We start from the raw sequence: 20,978 nt of genomic DNA, 5'->3' as shown, positions 1-20,978 counted from the left end.
ATATCTCTCGGTCAACATAGGAAGTAGAAGACAAGGAAAACTTGCACACTGTGGACTGGTAAGTTCCTAATTATTTTAGAAATGGAATCAAAATTAACTGGAAGAGTTAGGCTCCACATTCCCTTTCCCAATTACAGATATTGTTCATATATGTACAATCTATGTTATATTAAATCTTTTACAAAAGAGATTTATATTTCACTTTGTCTGAGCCTAGCAGGGTCATTCATATAGAATATATATTTACCCTTCCCACATAAAGTCCCTTAAATTGTTTCAAATTCACTTAGATCAGCAGAAATTATGTTGAAACACATCTATTAATATCTCTTAACATGATGTCTTAGAAGATAGAACAGTTTCCTTATACATGTACCAGTTATATTTCTTTATGCAGTTATTTTACTATTGATGAAATTAACACATTAAATTCTTTTTAAAAAACACACTTTTACTTCCTGGCTTTTAGCCCAGTATGATATGTTGACAATGTGTGTACTTTTTATTATGAATTTCTTCAGCTCCTATGTGTTTCTGTTTCTTTTACCCTTTGGTTATTGTGTGTCTGATATGTTGGGTTTTATTGTACAGCACTTTGTTCAAACAAGTGCTTTATAAATAAATAAACCCTATTCTAATGATCAATTCCTTTTCTTAACAGGACTTTCACCTTGGTAATTTATACCATTACTTTTGGCTGAGACCTTTTGCCGGTAGAAAAACATTTTAATTAAAGAGAGAGGCTAAAATATTCAGCTGTAGCCTTCACCTATATAATGTTTCTGGGTCGAGAACAGTTGCAGCACATTCCCGTATCACCAGTCATTTGTTTTAATGTCCTCTATGACTCTATCTTAAACAGGGCAATTTTTTTTTTCTGATGGAGCCTATCCCTTCAGTCATTAGGTACATGGCTATAACAAAATCTGGACAGTTTGCCAGTTCATCATAGAGTAAACACGCATACATACATACACACACACACAGGTATATGTAGCATCGCCGAACCACCTAACCTGCAGGTCTTCGGATTGTGGGATGGAACCCACACGAACATTGGAAGAACATGCAAATTCCATTCAGTTAGTAAGGATGCAAACCTGGTAGCAAAATAAAATGTGACCTAAAATTACAAGGTAATTAAGACATGAAGGAAATAGTATTTGAAGAAGTCTTGTTTGTGAATTATATGTTTGTGTTTAGTAGAAGTTGAAATAAGTAATTTAGTAAAGAGTTCCAACTCTTGACATTTTCATCAGCTTAAGTTTGTATTGAAAGAGTTTTAATGGTCCTTTAAGGTCTTAATTTTCTCTGCTTAAACAGAAAACAAGCTCAGGAGCTCCTTTTTGGTCAGGACCAAAGAGGTGTCCCCATCCATTGGATTTCAGCACCAGTAATGTAAGTGGCCCCTTCTCTGTTTATCTTTTCATTTTATTGTTAAAGAATATTCCACTGCTTCATGATTTCAAACAACTTTTCTTGTTGCTATAGGCCTTGCATATGGACTATATTATTGCAGCAGCCAACTTATTTGCCCAGTCATATGGTATAAAAGGTTCCACAGACAGGGTTACAGTTATCAAGATCCTGGAGTGTATTAAAGTGCCAGAGTTTATTCCAAAGTCAGGAGTCACCATTCATGTATCAGACCAAGATTTGCAAAGTGCTAATGCTTCAATTGGTAAGTTGTTTGCATTTTCATTTTATTAGATGTATAGTACATGGCAGCTGTACCATAGAAATATTTCATAACAGTGCTAGTTGCCTTTTTAAGATAAATGTTAGCTAAGTTGGTTTGATTTTGTAGCAGATCTGCAGTCCACTAAAGTGCAAATTTTATTTTTCTGTTACAGTGCTGCTAGGGAGCAAACTGGTAATGTAGTAGTTACTATTAATGCCTTACTTCCATCTAAGATTTGTAGATGTGGATCATGGGTTAATGTGCCAACTTCACAGAAGCAGGTACTGGACCTAGGGTTAAAACCTAAGCCTCTGGATACGTGATGCAGTAGCATCACTAACAGCTTTAACACTGTGCCAACCACAGTATCTGTTCGTTTTTAGAACCCACTTAATCCAATTTTGTTGTCATGTAGCATAATAGTCTTTCATAGGCTATACAAGTAACAGTCTTGGAAAAGGTGCAGCCTGTGATGTATTCTTTCAAGCAATAAAATTGGTTTTATCAATAGAATATTATATACAGAAACCACTAAGATAGAAGGCAGTGTTAGACTGTGTTTTCAATCTTGTTCCCATGATTCTGACACAAATTAGGTTAAGTCCTGCAGGAGTCCTGCCAGTGTATTTGTCTCAATCAGTGCTGCATCAATTCAGGAGAATTTTTTCCCGAGATTGTTTCATTTGATAGAAAATACTGAAAAATAAACCTCCCACATTTTTTTGTTGTTTGGCATTGACATTTGTAACTGTGTATGTGAATGTCCGCCTAATTTATTCTTTATCAAAAATGCATGAGTGATGCCTGAGACCTCAGGTATCTGTTTTATGGCCATTATATTGCAATTTGTAAACATATTTCATCATGCAGTAGGTAGGTGGTTATCTTTCACATCAGCAACAAAGTAAACAACTTCCAAATTATTTTTTTTTCCATTTTGATTATTTTATTACTGTCATTTTTAATAGTTTTGTTTGTTGCTGGTGCTTTTCAACAGTCCCATCCAGCAGGTACAAAGCAATCTGCATACAGCATCTGGCCTAATGTTTGGTGTGGCTAGCTGTATCCAAAAAACCTAGTTTAAAAATAGTAATTCATACTTTAGCAACAAGTAAAATTATAAAGGCACTTTTAAAGGCTCAAATATTGTAATCCCACATCATCTTTGTGTGCTGCCTTTTCATTTCTGTAGCACTAAAATTACATCAGCAAGATTTTTTGGGGGGTCCAGCAGGAACACATTTCCCTGCAGCAAATCACTTAACACAAAAGCTCAAACATAAGAGATTGCTACAAGAGAAACTGTTTTTTTTTTTTGGTTTTTTTTTTGCTGCATTAATGTTTCTTCAAGTGTGTAATTCAGTTGGAATGTTCACTGGTAATGTAAAATGATAACAAACCTATAGTATGCCTATTGTAAAAATTTTCCACTAGTCACACTGATAATATCTCAAAGGATGTTGAGGAGCTGTAAATGTAGAAATTTTCTTTTGACTCTTTTAATATGGCGAGTGAAAGCTACAAGTGCTAAGAGGTTTTTTTTTGCGCTAATTACTTTTTCAGCATAAAGCATGTATACTCTTAAGTGTTTAACTCTGCCTCTATTTTGGCCGTTTTCTGTTACTTTGATTTAAGTGGCCACAAATTCTTTATACTTGTTTATATGCATATACATGTTTTACACATCAAAATGGACAGGCATTTATTCCTCTTTCAGAATATTTGCATCTTTATAAGGAATTATGTTTGTATATAAAAAGTCAATCATGGTTTTTATCAAAACATACCCTTTGAATACTACTCTTATTAGCATAAATGTTGGAATAAGCTTTTCAACACCATAAAAGTGATAGACTATGTATAAACAATCGACAAATGAATGTTATATCTACGGCTAATATCTATTTTTATTGTTTTCAAGTAAACAAAGAAATACTTTTCAGCTTTTTGCTGTGTTCAGGTAAATGCCAACATATGTCCAAATGAAGGCCAAGCATTGCTGTTTTAGAAATCATACGTCTGGTGAAGGAACTATGCTGTGAGGAGAAACTACATCACAATAAAATTGCAAAATCCAATTTTATTTATTTTTTTAACCAAAAAATGCACTTTAAAAAAGTAACATTTATTGTTGGAATATACTTCCAAACGCCACAAAGACAACACATAATGCATATCCAGATGTCTAGGAACAACCGGAAAAAAACTTGTGAAATGCAAGCAAACAATTTGTAGAATTTTACTTTTGAAGCCGTAAAAAAGTTTTTCTTCCACCGTCTTTACTGTTTTCAAATAAATCACCATATAAAGAACTTTCTTACTGAAAAGCATATACTCTGCTTATTTACAGTGGTGTGAAAAACTATTTGCCCCCTTCCTGATTTCTTATTCTTTTGCATGTTTGTCACACAAAATGTTTCTGATCATCAAACACATTTAACCATTAGTCAAATATAACACAAGTAAACACAAAATGCAGTTTTTAAATGATGGTTTTATTATTTAGGGAGAAAAAATCCAAACCTACATGGCCCTGTGTGAAAAAGTAATTGCCCCCTGAACCTAATAACTGGTTGGGCCACCCTTAGCAGCAATAACTGCAATCAAGCATTTGCGATAACTTGCAATGAGTCTTTTACAGCGCTCTGGAGGAATTTTGGCCCACTCATCTTTGCAGAATTGTTGTAATTCAGCTTTATTTGAGGGGTTTCTAGCATGAACCGCCTTTTTAAGGTCATGCTATAGCATCTCAATTGGATTCAGGTCAGGACTTTGACTAGGCCACTCCAAAGTCTTAGTTTTGTTTTTCTTCAGCCATTCAGAGGTGGATTTGCTGGTGTGTTTTGGGTCATTGTCCTGTTGCAGCACCCAAGATCGCTTCAGCTTGAGTTGACGAACAGATGGCGGACATTCTCCTTCAGGATTTTTTGGTAGACAGTAGAATTCATGGTTCCATCTATCACAGCAAGCGTTCCAGGTCCTGAAGCAGCAAAACAACCCCAGACCATCACACTACCACCACCATATTTTACTGTTGGTATGATGTTCTTTTTCTGAAATGCTGTGTTCCTTTTACGCCAGATGTAACGGACATTTGCCTTTCAAAAAGTTCAACTTTTGTCTCATCAGTCCACAAGGTATTTTCCCAAAAGTCTTGGCAATCATTGAGATGTTTCTTAGAAAAATTGAGACGAGCCCTAATGTTCTTTTTGCTTAACAGTGGTTTGCATCTTGGAAATCTGCCATGCAGGCCGTTTTTGCCCAGTCTCTTTCTTATGGTGGAGTCGTGAACACTGACCTTAATTGAGGCAAGTGAGGCCTGCAGTTCTTTAGACGTTGTCCTGGGGTCTTTGTGACCTGTCGGATGAGTCGTCTCTGCGCTCTTGGGGTAATTTTGGTCGGCCAGCCACTCCTGGGAAGGTTCACCACTGTTCCATGTTTTTGCCATTTGTGGATAATGGCTCTCACTGTGGTTCGCTGGAGTCCCAACGCTTTAGAAATGGCTTTATAACCTTTACCAGACTGATAGATCTCAATTACTTCTGTTCTCATTTGTTCCTGAATTTCTTTGGATCTTGGCATGATGTCTAGCTTTTGAGGTGCTTTTGGTCTACTTCTCTGTGTCACGCAACTCATATTTAAGTGATTTCTTGATTGAAACAGGTGTGGCAGTAATCAGGCCTGGGGGTGGCTACGGAAATTGAACTCAGGTGTGATACACCACCGTTAGGTTATTTTTTAACAAGGGGGCAATTACTTTTTCACACAGGGCCATGTAGGTTTGAATTTTTTTTCTCCCTAAATAATAAAACCATCATTTAAAAACTGCATTTTGTGTTTACTTGTGTTATATTTGACTAATGGTTAAATGTGTTTGATGATCAGAAACATTTTGTGTGACAAACATGCAAAAGAATAAGAAATCAGGAAGGGGGCAAATAGTTTTTCACACCACTGTATGTGAAGACCATAACTTGTGCTTTCAGAATATATAACTGAAGAAGGAATTATACTGTGTGCATAAATTATACCACAAAAATGGTGTCATTCATCATCGTCGTTGTAATTTAGTTTTTTCCTTGTAGTGTTTTAAGTTCAGGAATATTGGAAATGAATGCCCTGGGAAGAACAAACATTAAGAGATTTTTTTTTTTTTAATTTATATAATAAAGGTCATTATACTTTATTATGAAAATAGTTTTGCAAAACCTAATTTTACCCTCTCCAAATTATAAAAAGTTAGAAATACTATAACTATTTTCAATTCAAAATAGTTTTACTCAAAAAAAATTAAAGGAACACTTTGAAAATGCATCAGATCTCAATGGGGGAAAAAAAATCATGCTGGATATCTGTACTGATATGAACTGGGTAATGTTAGGAATGAAAGGATCCATCTTTTGATGGAACTAAAAATTACCAGCCTACAGAGGGCTGAATTCAAACACACTCCAAAAATCAAAGTGAAAAAATTATGGGGCAGGCTATAAATTTTACCGAAATTTCATTACAGTAGGTTAGTCGTACTCAGTAGTTTTTTATGGCCACCATCTGCTTGTATGCATATCTGACAATATTGGGCATGCTCCTAATGAGATGACGGATGGTGTCCTGGGGGATCCCCTCCCAGATCTGGACCAGGGCATCACTGAGCTCCTGGACTTTCTGAGGTGCAACCTGGCAGCGTTGGATGAACGGAAATATATCGTCCCAGAGGTGTTCTATTGGATTTAGGTCAGTTAAGCATGGGGGCCAGTCAATGGTATCAATTCCTTCATCCTCCAGGAACTCCCTGCATACTTTTGCCTCATGAAGCCAGGCATTGTCGTACACCAGGAGGAACCCAGGACTCACTGCACCAATGTTAGAGTCTGACAGTTGGTTCAAGGATTTCATCCCGATACCTTATGGCAGTCAAGGTGCCATTGTCTAGATTGTTAGAGGTCTGTGCATTCCATGGATATGCCTCCCCAGGTCTTTACTGACCCACCACCAAATCGGTCATGTTGAACGATGTTACAGGCAGCATAATGTTCTCCATGGGTTCTCCAGACCCTTTCACATCTGTCACATGTACTCAGGGTGAACCTGGTCTCATTCCTGAAAAGCACAAGGCGCCAGTGGTGGACTTGCCAATTGTGGTATTCTTTGGCAAATGCCAGTCAAGCTCAATGGTGCCGGCCAGTAAGCACAGGGCCCATCAGAGACCGCCCTCATAATGTCTGTTTCTAATTGTTTGGTCAGACACATTCACACCAGTGGCCTGCTAGAGGTCATTTTGCAGGGCTTTGGCAGTGCTCATCCTGTTCCTCCTTGACCAAAGGAGCAGATACCGGTCCTGCTAATGCGTTAAGGACCTTCTATAGCTCCATCCAGCTCTCCTAGAGTAACTGCCTGTCTCCTGGAATCTCTTCCATCCCCTTGAGACTGTGCTGGGAGACACAGAAAACCTTCTGGCAAATGGCATGTATTGATGTGCCATTCTGGAGAAGTTGGACTACCTGTGCAACCTCTGTAGGGTCCAGGTATTGCCTCAGGCTACCGGTATGACACTGACCATAGCCAAATACAAATAAAGCTAGTGAAAAAACAGTAAACAATAATTGCCCCTCTAGTGCACATGTTATTAATTTCATTAACACCAAAGTAGCTGAAACTGATTAACCACCTCCGCAACTTAACTGACCAGATCAATATCCCAGAAGCTTCATTTACTTGATGCTATACTCTGATTAAAAAGTGTTCCTTTAATTTTTTGAGCAGTATATATGTATTCATACTCATGTAAGGATAATTTTACAAGATATGTAAGCTCTGAGTAATAAATATGTACATATACAAAATAAAAACAGCTAAAAACATACTAAATGCGGAGTATTAGCAGTTAACTATACATTAAGAAAGAAAAAGCATGTATGCCTCAGTTGCATCACTGATATCCTGGAATAAGGTAGAATTTCCCTTGACTACAAGTAGAACAACCCTTGAGAGTATCATAGATACAAAAGCTGAAGAAATCTTCATCAGATCGATTACTTTTGTTTTTCTCTGTTACTAGGGGGCTTTGCCCCCTGCTCGATTCGCTCGGCAAAATGTTTGGTTTACCGGATACACACTTTTTTAAGATTTTTTTTTTCTTTGAATTGTTGCTATTTCAATAGTTTCACTTTTATTTCAGAACTTCTGTAAAAACAATATTTGGAATCTTTTGTGTCCCAATATGCTGAATCTTTTAAATGAGGTTCGTGACACATGTGTTTGACTTGTTACCATAATTCAGGATAGGTTTCTCTGTTTGGAATTTTAGCACAGACAAAACGATCTACATCATCAGCAGTTAATAATTTTTTTTGCAAAGTAACCAATAAATGCATGTGAGTTAAACCACATTTTTGAAATTCTCTGATTTAAACTTCAAAGCCTTACAATATTTACATCTGACATATCCCCTGTGTTGATCTATTCAATCTCTATTCGCCTTTTCATTATTTGTCCGAGTAATAATTTCTCTTTGTTTGCGCTAATGCGATGTTTACTCTCTTTGTTTTGACACTCGTTTTTTTCTGCTTTCATATTCTATATCTTGCACTGCATGTGTTTCGTGCTGTTTTTTTTTTTTGTTTTTTTTTTTTGAGTCTTTTGAATTCCAGTTTTCATTATTTCTAACCTGCTCCACATGTGTTTGGCCCCCTTGTTTTTTTAACCTTTTTATGACATTTTACTTTGTTTTCTACTCTGTCTTATACCTGACTTCGGCCTTGTCCTGCTTTTTTTTCCAGTGACACCTGGTCCGTGGTGATTATTTTCCCTGTTTTGAATAATAATTTCCGTTTGTCTGCGGTACTGCAATCTTTACTTTCTTTTTTAAAATTTCTAATTTTCCTGCTTTCATATCTTTAACTTTCTCCACTTTTTTTTTTTTTTTTAACCCTTTCGAATTCCACTGCTTTCATAATCTCTAACCTGCTCTGCATGTGTATAGAGCTAACATTTGTGAACGTCTTTATGAAGTTCTACTTTGTGTTTTACTCTGTCTTTTAATTCAGTGCCTGATTGGAAGTGCTTTGTTTCAATTCCACTTGTTACGGGCTGATAATTACTTCCCTTATTTTCTGAATTTGTACCTAGGTTATTTTTTCTTTTTTGCTCTTTTTTTCTCTCCCAATGCTTTTGAGTCTGTCTTCTCACACTGCTTTTTTTCTCCGCTTAGTCGGTGACGTTTCATTTATAACGTATTGTTCTTATACGCTTTGTATGTTCTGAGACCCTTGATCCCTGTGTGCTCAAATCCTTCACACGACTGAATGTTTTGCTGCCCATTTTCTGTAAGCGGGGCGTGTCTTACAAGAATCTCATGTATGTCATCGCGAGATGGTCCTGGGTCAATCTCTTGGCACAATGTCTCACGTTTAAGGTCCCAGCAAGACGCTCCATGACCAATCTCTTTTGTCTCCTGGTCATTCCCTCCCTCGGGATTATTTTTTTTTTATAATAGAGAGATAATACTTAAAGCTTTTTGGTTAAATTTTAGGCTTTTTTGTGAATGTTATTCTTGTCAAATTATTGTTCCTAAAATGAATGCCTCTTTTATATCTGCCTGGCTCAGTGGAATTTTGTAAACAAAGATGTGCTTTCTTCTTTTGGTTTTCTTTAAAAGTCTTGTGAGATCTTGGTGGTGTAAAGATTAAGCTGTACCTTGTTTGAAAGGGCAGAACCTGGAGAATTTAGAGATCCAATTGGACATAAGGCAGTCATTTTGATTTTCAAGTAGGCAATCCAGTGGGTAGAAGGAAATGCAAACTTTGAAGCATTCATACTGAAGTTGCCTTGTAAACCATGATTCATTGGAGACAATGAAAGGCAGTGTTTGGGATTTGAAATGCTCCTCTATTTAGTTCTGCCCATGAAACAGAGCCTGACCAAAGTTATAAATTTACAAAAGGGGTGCAGGTGTGGCTGGGGGCATGGTTTAGTTCAGGGTTCCCAAACTGAAACACTTAAGTTCGGTTGTGAGCAAATAGAAAGGGTACAGACACAAGCAGTATGCCATTTTTGACAGCAAACTATTCAGGTTTATGTGTAGTACTTTGTAAACTTTTTTTTTTCACATAAGAAATAAGTAGTGTGCACTAGCGATAACTAGAAATTGGAGCGGAGCAGAGAGAGTTAATCATTTACAGATTGATTAAACTTTAATAAACAATTTAGAAATTACTGTTATCTTCCTGAAGAACTTTATATTTAATATATCCCATGTTCCAAGTGTTTTACAGAAATTCAGAAAGAACAGGGTATATACAACATTGTATACAAATATCTGCATCAAATACTGAGCAAAAGTAAATAAAGAAAATAGCACTGAAATAAAATATTCCAATAAACCAGAATAAAATATAAAAATGCAAATACTATAAGAAACCGCTGAACAAATAACATGACTTGTGGTACAAAGAGGTTAAACTGAAAGAATGGTCCGAAAGAAAGTGTTAGTTAAATGTCTTTTTGAACAAATGAGGTTCAAGTTTTTTTTTTTAAATAATGATTGAGTCAGGTGTTCTGATTAATTTAGGTTGTCCCCAATTCTGAGTGGTACTGAGCATAAGGCTTTTGTCAGGTTATTTTGGGACATTTAATTTCTGTGTTTAGTGTACTCTTAGATCGACTTAAAGTCTGCGTAGATTTCTCTTGCTCAATTGGAAGAATCCTAACCCACTTCTGTTAAGTCAGTGGGTAAGTGATGTTATATACTATTTGAAATTGGAAAAAATCTAATTCTGTCTTAGAGGTTCTGTTCAAAACTTTTTTAAAAATTTGGTAAGATCTAATCAATAATATTTTAAGCACTTATATTGGGGAGAAAGACTTCTTTCCCTCTATGCTACTCTTAATGTTTTACTGTCTCATGGGTGAGGGTTGAAGTGAATTTAGTTTTGTTAAGTTTGCCTAGATTTTATTAAATTTTACATGCTATAAAAAAATAATAAATGTTAAAAAAAAATAATAATTTTTTATGTGTGTTTGCATTCATTTCAGTCTCACCTTGTAGAAATTAACACTTTTTATTCATGGTCTCCGCAATTTAAGCCAGTGTAATGTTTGGGACCTAGCAATGTTGAGTATATTTAAAGCAGTCATATTTAGTATTTTTAGCAACTTTTGTTGCATATCCCTGCAACTGCTTGAAGTCTACAATTCAACACCAGGTGCTGAGTATCTTCTCTGGTGATGCTCTGCCAAGCCTCTGATGCAGCCATCTTCATCCCCTGCTGGTGTCGGGGGGGCTTGTCCGCTTAAGTTTTTTCAGCATATGGGAGGTATGCTCAGTTGAATTTGAACAGGGTTACTGGCTTGTCCATGTAAGTATCTTCAATTTTGTAGCTTTCAAAATCTCCTGTGTTGGCTTAGCAGTATTTTTGCGATCATTATCTTGTTGTTGTAGTAGTCCCTTCCAGTGTGTTCGAGTGACATCGCTCCTCATTATTTAAAGTCCAGACTAGAGTAGTTTACTTTGAGGGTTTGATTTTTACTACCCCTCAAAGGCACCACATGGAGTACACAGTAATCACTACTATTGATGTTCTCATAGGCAATAGGTTAAAGCAACAAGTCTGCCAAAACAAATACATAAGACATGTTGTGAAACATACAAACCTTATCCTGAGTTGGTTGTCGGTGGCTCAGTAATGAGGACATCTTTGTTAAGCTCAGCTGGCTGTCAAGACCAGGTTTTTTTTTGTTTTTTTTTTTAAACATAGGGAGGACGCAGCAACTTTTACAGCCGGTTTGTGTGCCCTTGGGCTTCATGCATTATGGCGTGCGTAGAATTCACACTATATCATGACGTAAGCACAAAAGCTGAAATGTGCTTACGTACCGAAAAATCCAGATGCAGGAATCTGTGCATTCTCCAACTTCTGCTTTCTTCAGCTACATAAATCCCGGTCAGCATGAAAAGTAACACTTGCACGTGCATGCTGTCCCGCCCCAACTGCTCCCAGAATTACGCCTCTTTGAATATGCAAATCAATATAAATAGCCCTTAAGTTGAGCGTTCTGTGAAAAGCATGGGGGAAAATATAAGAATTTCAGTGAATACCAAGTGCAGGTAAAGGAAAAACATACTATTTGTTGATTTAAACAGTGGTATAATCAACAAAAGGAAGTTGATCGAGTGACATAGCGTGTCGGAGAAACTCGAAAGCTCAAGTTCACAAAGTCGCACAATGCCAAAATAAAACAGAAGTCACACATCAAACTCACCGTGAAAAGGCGAGTCGTAGCCCACTGTCTGAGTGTCATATGAAAGCTTATTAGGGTACAGAAAGAAAAAAAAATAGGCACACCGTGGGGAAAAAAGCAAGAAATGTCAACTTTAATCTCGAAATTTTCACTTTAATCACGTAATTTATTTTGTCATTAAAGTAGAACATCATAAACGTCATCTTAAAATCATTTAATTTACTAGTTTCTCAAGTCCCATCGTAACTAAAGCAGCATGTTAAATGCTTTGTTTTGTATTTGATCTTCTATGTGCTCTGCGTGTGTGAATCACTACATGCTTCCGTTCTTTCTCTTTCTCCGACAGGACACGGACACAGATTCCATTATATTCATGATATTACAGCTCTCTGAATAATTAAAATACTGAGATGTATACATGATATGTTCATGATAATTGGTTTGAAAGCATGTTATTAAACATGGGAACACGATGGCACAGTGATTGTTCATGTCTCACACAAGATGCTGCTGCGCCATGCGCGTCCTTCAATGAAATTAATTTATTGTAGCAACACTGTCTCTTTCAAATGTACTAACCTCCAATTCCTGTCGTTGCTTTTCTTTCCCCAAATACCCAATCGCCACACAATCAGCTCTGTAATAGACATTAAGCCATCTGTAAGCTTACAACAACGATTATTCAAAACTTTTAAGGAACATTGAAATATCTTCATGGTACGTGTTTAATTATTCTATCCTTCTATCCTTCCAGTGTTGCGCCAGCCACAGTAAATATACAGCGCGAGGCAGGTACAGTACATGAACTTGCTAGCGCTGCGGCACTGTGTCCTCGCATGTTTAATTATTAACAATAAATATTTAAATGAAGTTAGTTATATCTGTATAATCAACATATTTTGCTGCATTTCATCTTAAAAATGACATCGTCATCATATGTAAATACGCGCTTTATAAGTTGTGCAATATTATAACTGTAGTGCAAGTTCACAGTGGGGTAATTGTACTTATAAGTACAAACAGTTCTACTAGGAGCAATTGATTGAGTGTGTTTATAGTTCTTGGGATGAAACCATTTCTGAACCGTGAGGTCTGCACAGGATAGGCTTTGAAACGTTTTGCCGTGGCTGAGGCAGCATATGCTTGATACTGTATACCGATAATTCTCTTTCTGACCAACTGCTGCTGTGATTCCCCACTCCGATACAGTGATAAAAATACTCTGAGTGGTGCAGTGAGAGTAATATGGAAAAAGATGATCCGCTGTGGCAACCCCTAATGGGAGCAGCTGAAAGAAGGTGCAGTGAGAGTAATAACGCTAAAGCAGTTATGGTATTTGGAATACTATGGCTATTCCGTGGACCATTATATTGTTACAGGTTAATTACAATCAGACGCATTACACTAATAAACAATATGCGGTTAACTTCAGTGTATTTATAAAGCCGCATCAGGAAAAGAGAGAATAACCACACAGGAACAGTAGCACTGCTTTGACGCTGATTGCCACCAGTCTGCAAAACCGAGCAGGGAACTTGCGTATGAGAGGGTATGAGGTACCATGGAAATGTGCATGGCTTTACGCCAAGTGTAGGTTTTATACGTCGCAATTTGAACGTGGAAACGTTGTTATGCAACATTTCTGTGTGTACGCACCATTTATACATGAGGCCCTTGGCGGTTCATGTTCATGGATGCTGCACAGCATTGAAGATAATAAGGGAAGCTGTGAAGTTTTCTTCCAAATTCAAAATTGTAAAAACATTCTTATGAATAAGTTTTCATAAAAAAGCACTATTCGCACTTTGCCAAATGTTTTATTAGGATTTGCGCCCGTATAGGTTGGGAGACCAAATAAAGTGGCATGAAAATGTATTGCATGCAATTGTGTGTGTGGATTTTTTTGAGTTTCATCATAACAATTGTATATATGAAAATGGTGATAAATCTTTTATGTTTCAGTATAATGTTGGCATGACAAGTTCCACTGTTTCATTTTAAGATGTCTTTAATTGTAACTTGGTTTGGATGGTTAATTGTCCCTTTAAGAGTTTTCTAGTGTTCATCTCTTCTGAAACTGGACTTTATTTTTCAGATGATTCTAGGTTGGAAGAGCTAAAATCTATTTTACCCAAGCCCGATGCCTTAACCAATCTTAGGATGACATCGATTGACTTTGAGAAGGTAGGGCTATAGTACTGTTATAACTATTAAGTATTACTTGATCTTTCAAGTGTTAAATATTAAATCTAACTGGATGTGGGGTTTTTTTTTTTGTTTTGTGTTTTTTTTTTTTTTTTTTTTTTTTAGTACTGATTAATTTTGCAGCCACAGGAACAAAATACTTGATAGATTTAAGACGTGCCCTAGTGAATACAAGTTTTCATCAATATGCTAACAACCCAATTGTATTTCATTTACTCAGAATATGGAACCAATGTAGGAAGCACTTCATTTTGATTATGTACCAAATTAACATCATTGTGGTCTAAAATTTTTAAATGCCTTTCTGACGGTCTTGGTGTCAACAATCACTCCTAATCCACTAACAGCTATGTTTGGTATGCCTCCAGAGGGGCCTAATGTGGAAAAGGACAAACAAACTGTAATTGCCTTTACAGTACATCCGGAAAGTATTCATAGCACATCACCTTTTCCACATTTTGTTATGTTACAGCCTTATTCCAAAATGGATTAAATTAATTTTTTCCTCAGATTTCTACACACAACACCCCATAATGACAACGTGAAAAATTTTACTTGAGGTTTTTGCAAATTTATTAAAAATAAAAAAACTGAGAAATCACTTGTATATAAGTATTCACAGCCTTTGCTCAATACTTTGTAGATGCACCTTCGGCAGCAATTACAGCCTCAAGTCTTTTTGAATATGATGCCACAAGCTTGGCACACCTATCCTTGGCCATTTTCGCCCATTCCTTTTTGCAGCACCTCAAGCTCCATTAAGTTGGATGGGAAGCGTCGGTGCACAGCCATTTTAAGATCTCTCCAGAGATGTTCAATCGGATTCAAGTCTGGGCTCTGGCTGGGCCACTCAAGGACATTCACAGAGTTGTCCTGAAGCCACTCCTTTGATATCTTGGCTGTGTGCTTAGGGTCGTTGTCTTGCTGAAAGATGAACCGTTGTCCCAGTCTGAGGTCAAGAGCGCTCTGGAGCAGGTTTTTATCCAGGATGTCTCTGTACATTGCTGCAGTCATCTTTCCCTTTATCCTGACTGGTCTCCCAGTCCCTACTGCTGAAAACATCCCCACAGCATGATGCTGCCACCACCATGCTTCACTGTAGGGATGGTATTGGCCTGGTGATGAGCGGTGCCTGGTTTCCTCCAAGCGTGGCGCCTGGCATTCACACCAAAGAGTTCAATCTTTGTCTCATCAGACCAGAGAATTTTGTTTCTCATGGTCTGAGAATCCTTCAGGTGCCTTTTGGCAGACTCCAGGCGGGCTGCCATATGCCTTTTACTAAGGAGTGGCTTCCGTCTGGCCAGTCCACCATACAGGCCTGATTGGTGGATTGCTGCAGAGATGGATGTCCTTCTGGAAGGTTCTCCTCTCTCCACAGAGGACCTCTGGAGCTCTGACAGAGTGACCATCGGGTTCTTGGTCACCTCCCTGACTAAGGTCCTTCTCCCCCGATCGCTCAGTTTAGATGGCTGGCCAGCTCTAGGAAGAGTCCTGGTGGTTTCGAACTTCTTCCACTTACGGATGATGGAGGCCACTGTGCTCATTGGGACCTTCAAAGCAGTAGAAATTTTTCTGTAACCTTCCCCAGATTTGTGCCTCGAGACAATCCTGTCTCGGAGGTCTACAGACAATTCCTTTGATTTCATGCTTGGTTTGTGCTCTGACATGAACTGTCAACTGTGGTGGGACCTTATATAGACAAGTTTGTGCCTTTCCAAATCATGTCCAATCAACTGAATTTACCACAGGTGGACTCCAGTTAAGCTTCAAAAACATCTCAAGGATGATCAGGGGAAACAGGATGCACCTGAGCTCAATTTTGAGCTTCATGGCAAAGGCTGTGAATACTTACGTACATGTGCATTCTCAGTTATTTTATTTTTAATAAATTTGCAAAAATCATTTTTGACGTTGTCATTATGGGGTATTTGGTGTAAAATTCTGAGGAAAAAAATGAATTTAATCCATTTTGGAATAAGGCTGTAACATAACAAAATGTGGAAAAAGTGATGCGCTGTGCTACACTACTAGCACATAGACTTATCTTGCTCAGCTGAAACTTTTAAGTCAGTGGGTAACAAAAATTGTATATTATTTGAAATTCTCAATTAGTTGATCTTTTTAAAACCTGAAAGGATCTAATCAATAACATTTTAGAATAAGCTTATATTTTGGGGAAAAGGGTTCTCCCTCTTTTCTACTCCTAAAGTTTTACTCTGTCTGTTGGCCTTCCTCTACTTCTCTTGGGTGGGTGTTGAATTGTATTTGGCTTTGGTAAATTTGACTTGTTTGTATGGAACCAAGGTTATTATAGTTTTGCCTTTTTATATTAGTTTTTATTTCTATATTTTTTCTGACCTTACTTGGAAATTCAGTTTAGTTTTAGTTTTCCTTCATCATGTATTTTTAGTTTTTATTTCACACAGACATTTCTATTTTATTTTTATATATATTAGTTTCAGTTTTAGTAATTATGGCATAGAGTGCCTAGTTTTGTGTCACAGTCAGACAGAACTGTACACTTAACAGATTTGGATATGAGTTTAATGTTAGTGGAGGCTTACTATACTGCCTGGTTTACTATCCGTTTTTGTCTGATAAAAACAAGCATAATCAAAACTTGACACTGAATATGAACGATTTTACACAATTTTATAATTAAAAAAAAATTTTCTTGAAAATCACAGGGGCTTAGGAAGAACAGGGCTCTTAGACTTGAATCAGTGTGCAGATCCCACTTAGTTATATTGAGGGAAACAAAGAACAACAAGCTTGCAGTGTCAAGGTTAGGGGTGGTGAGTCTTAAATAGCCCACCATAAGAACAGTAAACCCATAACGAGCATGGCAAGAGCAGGTAATAAGAGTATGGACAGGCACAAAACAACAGATATCTGATATCAAGAACAACATATACATTATCTTAACCTGTTTATCCAGACTAGGATTGCAGGAAACCTAGAACCTACTGCAGCAGGTTTGGATGCAAGGCAGGAAAAATCCCTGGTATGCAATATGTATGATATGGCTGATGTTAAAAACAAAAAGAATATGATATTTCAACTATCTATTTTGAGAGAGAGAGAAAAAAAACATTGAAAAAAGGGAGACAAGTATTTTAAAATATAATTCTGCTAATGAATTACTTTCACAATATCAGGTATTTTGAGTTGTGAATATATATTAAAATGATAAATTTAATAAATATGGAATAAATACAAAAACCCATTAGTAGTTTTTCATCACTTGTCAGGCTCTACCTTTGTTTGCATCGCTTCATTGTTAAATGATGTTTTTAAAGCAAAAGTGATTGGTCAGTAACAATATGCTGATCTTGTATGATGACCAAGTCAGTATCTCGATTAGTGGCATTTTATTTTCAAAAACCGGGAGTGGTCTCCCCTCAACTTTCTTGTATACTCAGATATGGGGATGGATATTTGAAGAGTAAACCGCAAGACAATGACTATATTTTTATATTATGTACATTAAGGAACCATCAACAACAAATCAAATTAATAATATATTGATCAATTATTATAAAAGTAAAGTTGAATAAATCAGACTCTGCAGCATAAATAAAAAACATCGAGTATGTGTTCAGGTAAAGTACCACTTCCGGGTGATGGATTTGGCCCAAAAGTTAATTGAGATCTGCAATTATGGTGTAACAACCACATGCCAAACTTCATCCATCTATCTAGTTGCGCTTTTGAGTTATCGTATAGGCTACATACAGACACACGCACACACAATTCCAAAAAACAGTATTATTGGACACTGGTTAGTCTATAACGTTAAGATTCATCAAAATATCAAGGTCGAATTTTTTCATGTTTACTATACCTTCTCTATACTCCGTATATGAGAAAGTAAAAACGATTTCTCCTGCTGAAGTAGCAGGTGAATTGCTGTCAACCAAAAGCAGACACCTGATCACTCGTGATTTTTCTATCCAAATGGTAAACATTTTGTTGACCGGCACATTCTAATTTCAGCCATTTGAATTACATCTTGATATACAACAAGCACAAAGAAAGGCGGCACACAAACCGCTTTCTATTTCTCACGCTTTACGCACCCGCACTCAGCTCTCTCTGTCACCGCAAATGCTGTGTGAACAGCCGCCGTTCACTGGATGAATATGTGCGGGCGGCTCGTGGTGGATGACTCTGTTTTAGAGTTAAAAGAGTGAAAAGGTTTAAAGACTATCGGTAAGAATATTCATTCAAAAATGAAAACTAAAAATATTTTAGTAAATTATTTTTATTTCAGTTAGTCTTTCCAGCTACTTTAATAGTTTCGTTTAGTTTTAGTTTTTCATTTCAGTTTTGTTAATTATTTTATTTCAGTTTACGAAAATGTTTTTTTAACAGTAGTTTCAGTTTTGATTTTAGTTTTCGTTAACTATAATAACCTTGTATGGAACGTTACTTGCTTTTAATAATTTCAATTTTAAAAAAATGTACATTTCCATATGTAATCTGTATTTCTGTTGCATGACTACGGTGTGCTTAAATATGCAACGATTTAAAAGTAAATGTCAACTTTTTAAATCTCGGTTCCATCATTTTTACAATCACTCATTAACATTCTTCACTAAATTGTTTTTTTCATTTTTTAAGGCTTGCTTGTAATTTCTGGTTATCTTTCCTGTTTTAATTTATTGGATGCGGAGTCCATTTCATATTTTCTGTAAGATTATTGATTAAATGATTACACAGGTTGATTTTTGTGGGTGTTTATCCTTAATTATAACTTTTCAAAATATTCCAAAGCAAGCAAGTGTGTTAAAACAGCTTTTTGGTGGTGTTCAAGGTCCCAATTTGAAACTGTGTAGCTTGCAGGGAAATACAATATTTATTTGAAATGCATTTAAGCTTAACAATGGTTACTGTTAACTTGGGTAGTTAAAAACTGATTTTTGTTGAACTGTTCTTTTGTTAACTTTGAAGTACTTTTAAGATGGTGGTTTTGTTTGAAATGTCTACCAAAAAGTCTCTGATTTCCAAAAGATTCCAATTTTCTGATGGTACACAAGTTAATTTCATGATGCTGAAACCACCAAAAATGACGCATCAGTTTTGCTTTGTTTAGCTGTTCTCTTCTAACATCCTACATTTTGGTAATGTGAATGGCCAACAATTAGATTTTTTTTCAACTCTCTCTAGTATCTGGTTTTCAGTTGTATTTTTAATGGATTTAGATAAATTTCATGTTGCACTGCATCTCCCTGGATATGATCCTGGGTTGTGCATGTGATGTCTTCTTTCTCTCTCCCCTCTGATCTGTGTGTATATGGGAAGATGATGCTGTTACAAGTTCAAATAAAATCTAGTCCACTATGGGTGGGATTAAAAGGTTTTAATAAATTTCAAGACTAAATTGGGTTTGTGAGAAAGTCTTGAGTGCTTATTAGCTTCATCTTAGTTTCAGTACTAAATGTAATACACTGTTTTTGTTTTCTTGTCACTCTGCCCCACCACCCACTGAAACCTAAGGATGATGACACAAACTTTCACATGGACTTTATAGTAGCTGCATCTAACCTCCGTGCTGAAAATTATGACATAAGTCCTGTGGATAAGCATAAGGTATTGTTTGCATAAAATACTGTTATGCTGTTTTCAGAGTAGGCATTTATTTTCAAGAATTACTAACAATGATGTCATCCTATTTTATTTTGGAAGCAATTTTTATTTCTTAAAATTTATTTTTGATTTCTTGGAAGTACAACAATTCTGAACAATACAGATTTATATAGTTTATTTTATTAATTTAGTTTATTAGATGACACAGCTCTGATTTAAATTGAGACATTGCTTCTTATTGCAGTAGTAAATGGAGATCCTAAATTATAACTGTGCCATGTTCAAAAAGATTTTAATTTAGGTGAATATGGTTGCTGAAAGACACTTTAATGTCCATACACATTGAAGCCTTAAATATTACATATGTTTGTGTAATTTTAGTGATAGGAGAAGACATCAACTTTTTTCTACGTTGATTATGTGGCTTTGTTTGGATATTAAACTGCTTTAAGGATGTCCTAATTTGTGTTGTCTGTTTATGCCTAAGAGCAAACTGATTGCTGGAAAAATCATCCCAGCCATTGCCACAACAACAGCTGCAGTGGTTGGCCTTGTGTGCCTGGAGCTCTTCAAAATAGTACAAGGCCATCAGAAGCTAGAGTCTTACAAAAATGGCTTCATGAACCTAGCTTTACCTTTTTTTGCCTTTTCTGAGCCCATTGCTGCACCAAAACACAAGGTAAAGTTTTAAATATGGTCAGTTGTTTAATCATGTTTTCATTATTAAAAATGTGCTTAAACTCTGTTGTATTTTATTTTTTCTGTATTGTTGTATTACACTTTTTAATATGTTTAGAAACAAAATACCATAGGATTTATTTGTTTCTTGCCTATTTGGTATTTTTAGCAATTTCAGTGAGCATGTTTAGTCTTGATATTTTATAAATTTGAACACTATAGAATTACGTTTTAAAATACCAGTTTTTTTTTTAGACTTGTATATACGTAAAACACAATTTCACAGCTTCAGTTTGTATTGATAACATTAATTCAGACTACTTCAAACTAGAACATGGTACTAGACAAGGATGCCCCTTGTCACCAATTCTGAAAAGTTCACACATTATTCAAGTGCTATTGCTTCATTACTCTTGAGAGCTTTTTGTTAATTGTAATTTCTGCCCTGTCACTCTTTTCATTAATTGTTTTTCCCCTTAAACATGTGCTATTTTCCTCTGGGAATTTGTTTTTAAAGCCTCCTAAAGACATGTATGCATTTTGTACTTGTCTGGCAACTATATAACTTTTTTTTTTTATTTGTAGC

At 36.2% G+C, this 20,978-nt stretch overlaps 1 protein-coding gene across 3 annotated transcripts in view; it reads left to right on the top strand.

Annotated features, from left to right (window-relative positions):
• uba1 (ubiquitin-like modifier activating enzyme 1) overlaps nucleotides 1-20,978 on the top strand; it is a 332,406-nt gene that overhangs the window by 265,649 nt on the left and 45,779 nt on the right. For all 3 annotated transcript variants that reach the window (XM_039774152.1, XM_039774151.1, XM_039774150.1), the window contains exons 19-23: nucleotides 1,324-1,398; nucleotides 1,492-1,681; nucleotides 14,016-14,104; nucleotides 19,625-19,717; nucleotides 20,202-20,393. In XM_039774152.1, the coding sequence (XP_039630086.1) occupies nucleotides 1,324-1,398; nucleotides 1,492-1,681; nucleotides 14,016-14,104; nucleotides 19,625-19,717; nucleotides 20,202-20,393 (639 nt within the window). The remainder of the gene's footprint in view (nucleotides 1-1,323; nucleotides 1,399-1,491; nucleotides 1,682-14,015; nucleotides 14,105-19,624; nucleotides 19,718-20,201; nucleotides 20,394-20,978) is intronic.

This window comes from Polypterus senegalus, chromosome 13 (genome assembly GCF_016835505.1).
Source record: "Polypterus senegalus isolate Bchr_013 chromosome 13, ASM1683550v1, whole genome shotgun sequence".
In the NCBI taxonomy this organism is placed as follows: Eukaryota; Metazoa; Chordata; class Cladistia; order Polypteriformes; family Polypteridae; genus Polypterus; species Polypterus senegalus.
Note: the sequence above shows the minus strand (reverse complement) of the source record. Positions and strands in the feature narration are given on the sequence as shown.